Here is a 12,986-nt window from a genome sequence, read left to right as displayed (position 1 = left end):
CCAGGCAGAAGAGACTTTCCCAGCTTCTGAGAATCCTATTTGAATCTAGCCACCCTATCACTTCTGTGATAGTCACAAAATAATTCTTAGATTGGGGTGTGAATTATGATTTTGGGGGGCAGCATTAGATACTATACATTTTTGTATAATTGTGTGGAGAAATTAACCCAAAGAGAACGTCAGAGCTTTCTTTTCTAAATAAGAAAATGATATCATAATTTGGTTTATTTTCTGGGTTAAGGAATCTATAGTTTAAACACATTGACACTGAACCTGTCTGCGATCCTGATATTTCCACGATTAATATATGAATTATTTCTATTGTAAAAATCATTTCTTGAAATGGTGCCTAAGCCCACTATAGAGAGACAAGGTCTTCGAAGTTTATATTGTAGCTACCCTCCAATATATTGTAGCTACCCTACAATAAGTATTGATTTCAAAAGGCGAGCATCGGTTCTCCTCAGGGGATCCAGATGCACACACTTCCATCGGCAGTAGCAGTGCATGGCATTTAGAGAAACACCTGGTAGTAGCTATCCAAAGTATTCCAGATAGTTGTAGTGTGAGTTAGCACAACAGTGGTAGCATTAGATAGTAATAACAAAATTCAAAGATATATTTGAAATAGTAGATTACATCCTTAGCTACCAAAATGTCTAAGTTCATGCCTGAAATGTACTCTCAAGTGTTTCAGGAAAGACAATATGTATGGGCATAGAGTTTGAACAGTAGTAGACTGACAGAGAGGGACAGAGGCGTGCAGGTGGAGGGCTAACAGGGTAGCTTCTGTTTGCTTGTTTGCTTGTTTGTTTGTTTGTGTTAACTGTTTTATAAGACAACTTAGTTTTAAAATGAAAAAATAGAGAAAGGCGTTTTACTGATCACCAATTATGTTTTCTTTTTAATTTTATGTTTCAGCATGCTTTTGTAGCCTTCAAAGAGATTTACGTTTGTTTCCCATTTCTTCTCTTTGTTTCCTGTCATTTCTCGGTGACCTTGGTGCCTTCCACAGTGACCTTTTAGCATCCTTAGCTTTGGTTGCCTCTTCTCCCGTTGTCTTTACCAGCAGTCCATTTCACTCCTTTTTTCTTGATTAGCCACATCTTGATCTCTGCCCTGCTTCTCATTTTAGAAGTTTTCACTCAAATATAACATAAGAAATACCTGGTTTGTTAAAGTTCTTGCTTATTGGACACCCCCCAAGTCAAGGATCATTTCCTCCATGATTTTAGTAACTAAAATCCTTTGAAATATTAGTAAAATAAATTATATTATTTAGGAGCCTTTTAAAAACAGGGTCGAACTTTGTAGCTTCGGCTGGGCTAGCGCTTGGTAAGACAAGGCTGGCCTTGACCTGTGACAGTTCTCCGGTCTCCGCTCTAACGTGCTAGGATTATAGGCACGTGACACTTCTGGCTCTTATTTCTCTGATCTCATATACATGAATATATAGATATATACAGGAGTAAGCAACATATATGAGAATATATGTCATATGTGATCATACTGTATAGTAATATGTTGTCGTATATGTAATACATATATAGAGAGAAATTATGATAGTCACAACATTTCCCCTTTTGCTTCCTCTAAATTCTTCAGTGTATTCCTCTGCTCTCTTGTTGATATATGTATGCATATTCCAGAATACATAAATTCAAACTACTCAGTCTGCTTAACATTACTTGTGTATGTTTACAGGACTGACCATTTGGTCTTGGCTAGCCATTACTGTGATCTTCATCAGGGAAGACTATTCCTTATTTGCCTGTAGTTCTTTTTGTAGGATTTCTCCTACATTAGCAGTTCATTCCATGTTTAGACATTCAGGTTGGTGAGGTGAGACTTGATTGGTCTAGCTTCTGACATTTCCAGGAGATGCAGCTTCACAGTGAACTCCCTATTCCTCTGGCTCTTCAAAATTTTCTGCCCCATCTTCTACAATGATCCCTGAAGATTAGTTTTCTTAAGGTGTTATTCTTGCCATTTGTCAACTTTTTGATCTCTGAACTAACTGTTTGGCAGCTCATTTATTTGCATAATCTTGCTTTTATACTTTTGGAGCAAATATCTTTGTAAAGGCTTCCCGGAATATACATTTTGAGTATGCATATGTCACATATAATCAGTTGTATATCTCTTGCCTGGACCCTCTTACATTCAAATATTCAAATCATTAAATCGATTTTTAAATAATAATTGTGCTAGACTCTGTAATAGAGGTTTCTGCTCATCACTCATATTTGTTCTCAGGACTCTGACACAGAGTATATCATACTCTGGTTTCCACAAACGAATATCAAAATACTGAATAAGTAATAGAATTTAAAAGATGAATTTTTTATATAATGATTGAATACTTGTACAGGAAAATGTACTGAAGAAGAACATTTGAAAGCCTTTCCAATATTTAGCACTAATTTGGTAAAGTAGCATTTCTCAAAAATGATTTGTTAAAAAAATAAAATGCAGGCAGGCAAGCAGAAAGATTTTATAAATCAGCCTTGTTTACTCTGAAGTAAAATTAAATTCTCAATAAAAGAGTATAGATAGTTTGATTTACAGAGCAGGTTCCAAATGTCAGATGAACAGTTCAAATTAGGAATCTAAAAGGTTTTATGACTGAACAAAATTAGATATAGAGCTAAACCACACAGTATGGGTTTCTTATATATTAAATGTTTCAAATATTAACTTTTAGGGTTTTTTTTTTTTTTGGGAGGGTGATATTGTTAGTACAGGGTCTTACTGTGGCGTTAGGCTGGCCTGAAATTCACTATCTAGAAATCCTCCTGCTATGACCTCTAAACTAATACTTTAAAACATTTTGGAATTAAAATGAAGAGGTTTCAGAAACTGGGACTAGAGTGATGTCTCAGCAGTTAACAATGGCTGCTCTTCCAGAGGATCAGTGTTCTAGTTCAGCACCCACATGGTGACTCACAGCTCTAACTCTAGTTGTGGTGAGTCCAGTGCCCTCTTCTGACCTTCATGTACTCTAGGCACACAGTGATGCACTTGCCATACGTCATACACAGACACACGTCAGGCAAAATGCCCATAAACATAAAATAAATTTAAAAAGAAGTGTCAGAAATGTGTGCATTTATTTTACTATTACTCCAGATATCACTACTAAGATCTGGGAGGAAACCAGATACCATCTTATTTGGAAGCTTCTCTGTCTCCTCTAGAAGTTCGGAAAGGAGGATGGTCACAGTGAAATACTCACTGGTGATTCTCAAAGAATTCAAGGAGTCTTATAATCTGCCAGATTAAATTAGCAGAAAAGTTATAAGTTTAGTAAACAAATAGCAGCATAGCTATCAGATAGGGTTGAAGAGAAGCACAAATAAAACCAGAACAACAAAAGCAGAACACTAAGAGTAGAACACTGGATGGAGAAAGATGCTGAAGTAGGTCTAGAAATGCATACATTAGATAACTGGACCAAGTTGTAGATAATAGTATAATTGTTCTTAAAGGGTCAGAGTCTTCAAAATCTAACACAGTAGAACTGTTGTTGTCATATGAATGTGGGGGCTTTTATAACCTCAGTGTTCACAGCCTATCCTGCCTCTTTCATGAGGAGTCTTTGCTCCTCATAAACAGGACAGCATAAGACTAAAGGTTTTTAATGAAATGTCTTTGAAGGCAATTTTTATTATTTATATAATGATCTTTTTTGAGTTACTTATAGAGATATATATTTATGTTATAAAGCATGACCTACTTATGATAGACTGTCTGCTTTATGCCCCTAAAATTTCTCATTTAGTGTTTGAGGGTTCCATTCTTATGTCAGTTATCTCAGGAAAACAGAATGGTGTTTTCCATAAAGCTAACAATGAGAGAGTTTTCAGATCTCTAAAATTAATTGAAAATCTTTAAATATAATATTTTCGTATAATATTATGTTGAACATCTCATTTCTTTTTTTAAGATTTATTTATTATTTTATTTATGAGTACACTGTTGCTATCTTCGGACACGCCAGAATAGGGCATCCAATCTCATTACGGATGGTTGTGAGCCACCATGTGGTTGCTGGGATTTGAACTCAGGACCTCTGGAAGAGCAGTCAGTGCTCTTAACCGCTTAGCCATCTCTCCAGCCCCATAATATTATGTTGAAATGTCAGTTACTTCACAATATGTAGTTACGATACAATGCTTCTTTCTTCCAATTCGTGTCTTCAACAAAGAGAACGAAAACGACTTACCAAAGCTACTAATTTCTTATGTATCTTACATTTACCAATATGAATAATATCTGTTCTTATTTTTATTATCTATACTTAATACAAACAAAACATAGAATGAAGTTTTATGAAAGTTACTTTTGTATCGTAGTTTGCCTCTATATTAATATTACTTTTTTGTCTCAAAAGGATTTTATGTTTGTAGATTTCCAAGCTCATCACCAAGGCTTCTTTTCTTTTTCTTTTTTTTTCTATTTTATTTATTTACATTTAAGATATCATCCCCTTCCCCCATTTCCCCTCCCTAGAAACTCCCTAACCCATCCCCTCTCCTCCTTTTTGCTTCTATGCCATTTTAATTATATGCAAGTATTAAGGTCAGTTCTAGGTTGAGGAACTAGAAATACAATAGATGCAAATAGTCAAAGAACAAGCAAGACAATAAACATAAGTAGTCAAAGAGCAAGTAAGGCAATAAGCAAAGTTCCATGAACACTCCCATGATCAATGTTTCTAAGGGCTTTTCAGGATGACCAAAATATCTGAGCCTACTTCCCTGTCCTAGCCCAAAGTTACTTTCATGTCTGAAGCCTACTTCCTTGTTCTAGCCTAATATTTAGATCCCTGCCTGAAATTACTTCTTTGCTCTAGCCTAATGTCAGATTCCTGCCGAGCAGCCCATATCCTTGTCTTTGGCCCATGTCAAATTCCTGCCAAGCACCCCCAAAAGCTCTCCACATTTCCCCCTTTTTTGTTTCATAGCAAGAGTGAGCCTGTCTTAGGTTGTTCTGACAAGAATGCCTTTCTTGCCCGTCGTGGAATATCCATTATCAAAGGCAATGCATTTCTGTCTTAGGGTGGTAAGGCTCTATGCAGAATCTTACCTGTCCTTGGCTTGCCAGCCTATTAATTTAATAACTCTATCTGGGGGTCCAATTTTAGTTTCAGGCTATGTATTTTGGCTGCCAACATGTTGATGTTGTTAAAGACAAGTTTTAACAAGATCAGCAGGAAAAAAATATTTCCAGGACAAAGGGGCTAGCAGGATCAAGCTATATATGCCATTCTTGAAGCTTGATCAAAATAGAAATACTGACCTCCAGCCATGGATATTTTATCAGCAGTATCTACACCATCAAATCTCAGTAGAGCTGCATTCTTTAAATTCATAAGCTCACTATGCAAAGTTAAAATATCCAGAGAGGTGTTAGACTTAATGCCAAGGCTACTTTTTAAAGGTGAAGAATTATTTCTTCTGGAGTTAATAAAGTACACGTTGCAATCAGCGTTTTAATTTTAGTGATAATGCTTTTCTCACAAATTTTATTCTGCCATGAAATATATTTTATCTCTTTAAAATAAATATTGCTTAGTGTATACAACTTAAATAATTTTTGTGGTATAATTAGGTAGGCATACACAGTAGATTTTTTTGATGACATTGAGGTTAAAATTATTACATTTATTTTAATATTATGATAATGTCTACTGAAATAAATCATCTTTACTGGTATGTCAGGCACTCTTTTAAGCCAGTGATATTTTTTATTTACATTTTATAGACAGGAAATGATATGTTAAATATCTTGTACGGCATCATACACTTATTAAGTGAAATTTTTCCTCCAGGCTGAATCAGTTCCATTGCACAGTATTGATTCACTATCATCATATTTTTATATTTGCTATTTTGAGAATAATGTATGTTTAAATTGATGGTCCTCAACATCAACTGTAATCACTTAGGCAATGTAAAACATAGCAGCTGATCTCACTTCCATAGGCTTTGTCAGTTAGCACAGGTGTGGCCTTCTCTGCCAAGTTTTAGAAACTCAGGTCGCAAGTGTGTAGCCCGACTTGTAAGCTATTCCTCCAATCAATGGTTCTCAACTTTCAGGGGTTGAATGATCTTTTCATGGAGGTTGCATATCAGCTACCCTGCATACCAGATATTTACATTATAATTCATAACTGTAACAAAATTATAACTATGAATTAACAATGAAATAAGTTTATGGTTGGGGTTCACCACAACATGAGGAACTGTATAAAGGGTCACAGCTTTAGGAAGGTTGAGAACCACTGATCTAAATGCCTTCTGCTCAGGAACATGGGATGACAAACGCTGCATTGCACATACCCAATTTTCAGAGTGACACTAGTAACTATGTTAAAGTCCATGAGTGTGTTTTCATAAGAATGGTCATTTGACTCAACACTTTTCCTGTATGTCTATGTCCTTTTATATATCATGTGTCATTTGCTTCATGCAGATATAGCCATATTTGCCTTGCACAAGAGACCTCGGGGGAAGTGAGAGCCTACCAGTAGCTGAGCAGCTGACTATGAATTCTGAGCAGAACATGCACGAATTAGGCAATGAAGTCCCATCTGAGGACCTTGAACTACCAGGAAGAAAATCCAGCAATTTTCAGGTCATCGGTCCTTGTCCAGATGAAGGTCTATCTGCAAAGTGTAGGTGTGTGTTGGTTTTGGTATTTAATTTAAAAAGTAAGAATTGGAACAGTACTCTTTCCTTAATACATTTTCCCTCTTCTTCATTTTGGTGTCAGATAACTTTAATGTGTTAGAGACTTGAAAACAATTTCAGTGTGAAGGGGAGGAGTATGGGGGAAGAACTCTGAGAGGGGGGACTAGGAGGTGGAGCAACAGTTGGGATATAAAGAAATAAAATAATTAATTTAATAAAGACCAATTTCAGGTCTCGGTAAGGGTTTCAATTTCTTCCATGATATTGATATGATGTATCTAGATAGCTGAGAGAAAGCACAAAATGGGTTTAAAGAAAGCAATGAGATTTGATTCTTATTCAATATTATTTTCTATGATTTTTATTATATAAGGATACTTGCGAAACTGATATAAATGATATATTATTCACCAAAGGTCAAACCTGCTCAGAGGTGTTTATTTTTCCATCGACATGTTCTCCGTTTTGGGTGATTTGAATATTTTTAGAGTGAACTTGTATTCTATCTACTTTTTCCCTTTCTTATTATTCTACATTCTGTGCCTTTAAGTCATCCTCTGTGAAGAAATTTGAGTCTATGACACTTGTGTTTATTATGAGTGAGACTATGCTACTTTGATAATTAACCATGTGCAGTAAAGATAACATGAGATTTTTAAATGACAACATAATTCTGATTTTTGTATTTTTTAGAGTTTTACTTTAAAAGTTTTGTGGGTTTGCTGATTTGTTCAAAATTGTTCAGATGTATTCATTGATATCAATACATAGTAAAATCAATAACTGTATTGGTGTTTTTCTGGCTTAGTGTCAACTGAAGTACAATTGGGAGTAAATTTTAGGGTATAGAGGCAAGGATGATGGGAGAATGGATAGACATGTTTATAATCATATAAGAAACATCAATGGTAGAGCCTGTGTTCCTGCCATGAGCTCTGCGGTATAATTCAGTGTAAGAGCATGAGAGCCCTACACTCACCGTCTGTCCCAGGACTCAGTGCCAAAGACCAGCTTAAGTAACACACCCATCAGTGCTCACGTAACACTGTAGCATCAGAAACAGCCCATCTTTTTCTCCTTTCTTCTTTATACTACCTGCTTACAGGTTGATATTGTTGTCAGCTGTAGTTTTTTCCCCCAGCAGTTTATCATTCTTTCTTTTCTTTTATGGTGACCACATGTAATCCAAATATATATTTATTTTATTGAATACTTTATGTATTTACATTTCAAATGCTATCCCCTCAGGAACCTCCTTCTCCCCTCCCCCTCCCCTTGCTTCTATGAGGGTGCTCCCCCTCTGCCTCCCTGCCCTGGCATTTCCCTACACTGCAGAATCCAGCCTTCCCAGGACAAAGGGCCTCTCCTCCCATTGATGCCAGACTGCCATCCTTTGCTACATATGCAGCTAGAGCCATGGGTCCCTCCATGTGTACTCTTTGGTTGGTGGTTTAGTCCCTGGGAGCTCTGGGGGGTCTGGTTGTTTGATATTGTTGCTTTTCCTATGGAGTGTCAAACCCCTTCAGCTCCTTCATTTCTTTCTCTAACTCCTCCATTGTGGTCCCTGTGCTCAGTCCAGTGGTTGGCTGCAAGTATCTGCATCTGTATTGGTCATGCTTTGGCAGAACCTCTCAGGAGACAGCTGTAACAGGCTCCTGTCAGCGAGCACTTCTTGGCATCTGCAATAGTGTCTGGGTTTGGTGTCTGCATATGGGATGGATCCCCAGGTGGGGCAGTCTTTGAATGACCTTTCCTTCAGTCTCTGCTCCACCCTTTTTCCCTGTATTTCCTTTAGACAGGAGCCTTTCTGGCTAAGAATTCAGAGATGAATGGGTGGCCCCATCTCCCAACTGGGGACCTTGCCTAACCTCTGGATATGGTCTCTTCAGGTTCTTATGGAATGTATTTACTATTAACTCTTTGGGGAATAGATATTAATTTTAATGTCTTTCAGTTAATAATGAAAAGGTGACTAAGATACTCTTTTCGTAGAATTAGGGAAAAGGTTGTTTCCTTTTTCGTAAAACACACACACACACACACACATATGTGAATATATATATATACATACATACATATATATAAATTTATGTATATAAATTATAGAATACAAACACACACACACACACATATATATATAAATTGATTCCAAACGGAACTACAAATCAAAATATTTATAGCTTCTAATCTGAACTCTTGTCAAGTGTGCTGAACCAGACCTAATCAGACTGAACCAGAGTCTCTTTGGGATCACTGTGTGTTTCCACAACTCAGTTTTCCTGTTGGTAAGTTGATATATTTATTGTTTTGTAGTCATCATACTTTAACTACATCAAAGTTTAAACTTTAATACCTTTTCTTATTTATTGTTAATAAGAAATATATATCCTGTATGGAATCATGTATATTAATTATTTAAAAGTCCTCTTTATTTACAGTGTTATGGAATGTGGAACGAATTATGAATCTGTGATTTCTCATCAAGCTATCCCAGACTTAAATAAAGAGGCATCAGTAGCATATCTTCAAAAAGAACTGGAAATTCTCAGAGCAAGCAATAAAAAGGTATAGAAATGTAGAAGTCTAATTTCTGTAAACAGTGTTTTAACTGTTGACAGTTCTAGTTTTCTCTGTTGTTCATTAGGATTCAGTTTTACTTTGTGTTTTAATTCTTCAGTGGTAGATTTGTGTTGGTTGTCATCCAGGTATGATTCAGTTAGGTGATTGGCTATGAAAATAAGCTTTTTTGGTTTTCTGTCATATCACCCATTTTCATAAAGCTTTGCTGGCAATTTATGTTATTAACAATACTCATATTTCATTTGATTTCACCGTTGTGGAATGTGGGCTACATTATCAGCCAATTTCATGCTATTCTGTTTATTTTTATTTATTTTTAGTATCTATGCATGCTTTCATATCAGTAATATATGTAATCAAGCATCAAAGGTGCAAACGGTGCTATGTGGCTTGTATCCTGTTCTACTATTGCATGCATCCAGCTCAGTGTACATGTAATGTTTATTTTCCTCTGGCACTAACCCAAATTCCCCTGGTCTGTAAATAATTTTATTAAACAATGTTCACTTTTTATGGGTTCTGTTAAAATTTCTATACGGTTTTCTGATCATACTAATTTTGTTGTTTGATATAATCAGACTGAAGCCCGAATGTTGTTTCTCAAGCGAAACAAGACAAATGACAAAAGTGTAGGGAAGAATGGAAAAAAGTAAAAGGAAACATTCTGTTTGAGCATGATATATTTTCTATACTTTGATTTAGCAATATTACATACCATATTTAAATCAGTGACAGTGCCAATTCAAATGGCATGTGATGAGACAGTATTCACAGTCAGATTTATATCAGATATTAAGATTATAATCTTAATTTTGTTTCAAAATATTAGAATGACTAAGAGAAGCATAATCCTACTGCCTATTACTTTAGGGTCAGTAGAGTCCTTCAGAATCCTTTGCTTTAAGGCAAAGGAATGAATGAAATGTCTTCTTGTAGCAAGTACTTTTAGGGATAGTGTTGCTTCTGTCTTATGTCTGTATGCACATATACATATGCATGTGGATTGGTATTTTCCATTTTCTACAGTTTCAGGTAGTCATTACAGAGAGTGTATTGCAACCTTAATTTTGCCCTCTAGAATCAGTGTATTTAAGCAGTTAAATACTACATAAGGATTTAAGAACAATAAAATCCTACTTTAGGATTAATTATATATGGAAGGCATTTACTAGATAAGAACATTTTTTTTCTAATATATTTTAGCTTCAAGAAAAACTAGCTAAAGAAGACAAAGAAAAGAGAAAATTGAAGTTGAAGTTGGAACTCCAGGAGAAAGCAGCGGAGGCCGACATTGCGGAAAGGACTGCAGGTAGTGGCAAAGTGTTCGCGTTAAGCTCGAAGGTGATTGTGTGATGTGTACTGGTGGATACCAGCTCATTGCCTTGTTTGCCAAGGGAGGAGAAGCTTTTTTCCCCTTTTGGCTGCTTAGAAAATAGGTGGCTTTAACATCCTGGTACTGGTATTAGTGAGGCTTTACCTGTATTCACACTGATTTGGGCATTAAATGCATTGTTAACACCATGTCAATCCAATCACAAAAAGGTTGTTTGTTTTGTTGGAAGGGCCTGAACAAACAAGGGGAAATCTTGATTACCAGTGTCTCTGCCTTTCAACCAGCAGTTCAAATACCACTTACTGTTTTAGTTCTGAGAGGAAGTACTTCTCCTTTGTATTAAGGTAGTCCTATGTTCCTTACCAATGGAAACCTACATTTGATTACAAAAACTGTTTCATGCAGTTAATAGGTTAATATCTGGCGATGCAGATGATGACAGAGATAGTGTTTCCCTGAGATTAAAGAGAAAGGTTGAGGCAGTTTAATCTCGTATATGACTGCCTTACATTTTGGAAGCTATCTTACTCATACACAGGTCTTTGCAAGGAGAAAATTTTAAAACATATTTGTGTGTTAGGGATGTGGTCGGTCACTGGATTCTGAAGTCTGGGATTTCCAACTATGTAATCCATTGTAACCTTTTTTTTTTCTTGCACTATTTTTTGTTAAGAAAAGTAAGAATTTTAAAATGTTAGATAAGTATGTAGAAGTATTTTAGAGATTATGTGATTAACAATTTGTATTTTATAAAATCATTTATTGACTAAATTCAGGTCATAATATTTTAAATTCTTAACTTGGTTACATATAGAAAAGAATTGGGGAGGGCTAATACAGTTTATCTTCAAATTACAGTGGACAGTAATTCTAAATAAATACCATTGTGATAATGTAATTAAGATGACCATAAATAAGTAATCTAGTTGGATACTGGATGGCTACTTTTCTATTAGTGTCAAATAACCATACATTTTTGTTTCTTTGTGATAGGAAAATATAAGAATATGTTTTAAGGAAAATTGATAATATATTAAAAGTGAATAATAACAAGTAGAAGTTCTAAACCTATTGGGAAGTTTCCTGACTTTAAAAAATTACATATATATGTATATACTTATATATAATTGCAAAGCCAGTACTGTAATAAATAGATTTTGTTTTTAAATATTTTATATGTAGTACAGAAATAATTGAATATATTTGGGGCCATTATGACAGTAATGATTCAATATAGCTAACTAGTCTCTTTCTTGAAGAGACTCATTGAGCAGTATTATTTACAATTTAACTTTTGAATAATACAGTTCAGCATGTAGTTCAAATATTTATTCATTGTTATTTATTTAAGAATTCATGGTGGAACAAATTGAATAATACGTGCAAACGTGGAAAAATTTAATTGTTCTTATTAGTCATATATTTTTCATTCACAACAGAATATTGTTTTACTATGTATAGAAAGTTTTAATTGTCTTACTTTCACCTACCTGATGAAAACAACAGGGCCGGATAGTTTCTCTGAAACATAGCAATGGAATAAGGAGATAAAAAGGAAACAGGGAGGATCTTTCACTGATTTCAAACTCAAAAACGTTTGTCCTTTGTGTGTTCTTGAAATTTTCATCATTTCTAAGTGGATACAAAATTTTGATGAACTCATAGTCTACCTAGTATTATGAAGTGCGTTCCAAAGCAGACCACTAGAAAGTAAAAGCAGTGACGTCAGCACAGTAATAGAAAGAGAAGCACTGTGGGGCTGAGTACATGTCAGTGACGCTTCATTTCTTGTAACTCAGAAGAACCTATGATCCATGTAAGTGTTTGTTTGTTACTTCACTTCACATTTCTTATTTAAAAATATGTATTTGGTGAAGTGTAAGATGAATACACATGTGTCTTTTAATGTTTCTAAACAAAGTATTAATGTTTACAAAACAGATTCCACATAAAGTAAATAATGGATGAACATGAAACTAAATGTTAGAAACTGCAAATATGATGCAAAAATATTTGTAGGTTTAAAATTTGTTAATATGTGACAAATATCCCCTTCTAGTAGATATTTTCTTGGGGTAGATTAAATATAAAAATTTATAAGAATGTTATTATTGTGTTAGTTCTGACTATAAGCATAAAAAAATCTAATGAGGGTTTTTGTAAATAAATTATGGTACATTCATGCTCTGAGATGTGTTGTAGTAATTAAGGATTTCCTGAGCAATATTTAATGCTATGCAAAGTCCTTCCTATCTCTAAATTAAGTAAAAGATATGATTTTGTTAAAAGAGTCCATTTTATACACATATGTTGAATGAAAGATAAATTGTCTTGGTCTTTAAATGATTCCAAGTTCAGATCCTGTAAAAGTCAGATGT

General features: G+C 34.9%; 1 protein-coding gene across 1 annotated transcript in view; it reads left to right on the top strand.

The window, feature by feature from the left end:
* Mipol1 (mirror-image polydactyly 1) overlaps positions 1-12,986 on the top strand; it is a 240,412-nt gene that overhangs the window by 68,904 nt on the left and 158,522 nt on the right. The window contains exons 2-4 of the mRNA XM_028782398.1: positions 6,478-6,683; positions 9,134-9,260; positions 10,479-10,584. Coding sequence (XP_028638231.1) covers positions 6,550-6,683; positions 9,134-9,260; positions 10,479-10,584 — 367 coding nt within the window. The 5' untranslated portion in view covers positions 6,478-6,549. The remainder of the gene's footprint in view (positions 1-6,477; positions 6,684-9,133; positions 9,261-10,478; positions 10,585-12,986) is intronic.

Source organism: Grammomys surdaster, unplaced genomic scaffold, assembly GCF_004785775.1.
Source record: "Grammomys surdaster isolate TR1022 unplaced genomic scaffold, NIH_TR_1.0 98, whole genome shotgun sequence".
Lineage (NCBI taxonomy): Eukaryota > Metazoa > Chordata > Mammalia > Rodentia > Muridae > Grammomys > Grammomys surdaster.
This window is presented reverse-complemented; position numbering and strand designations above follow the sequence as displayed.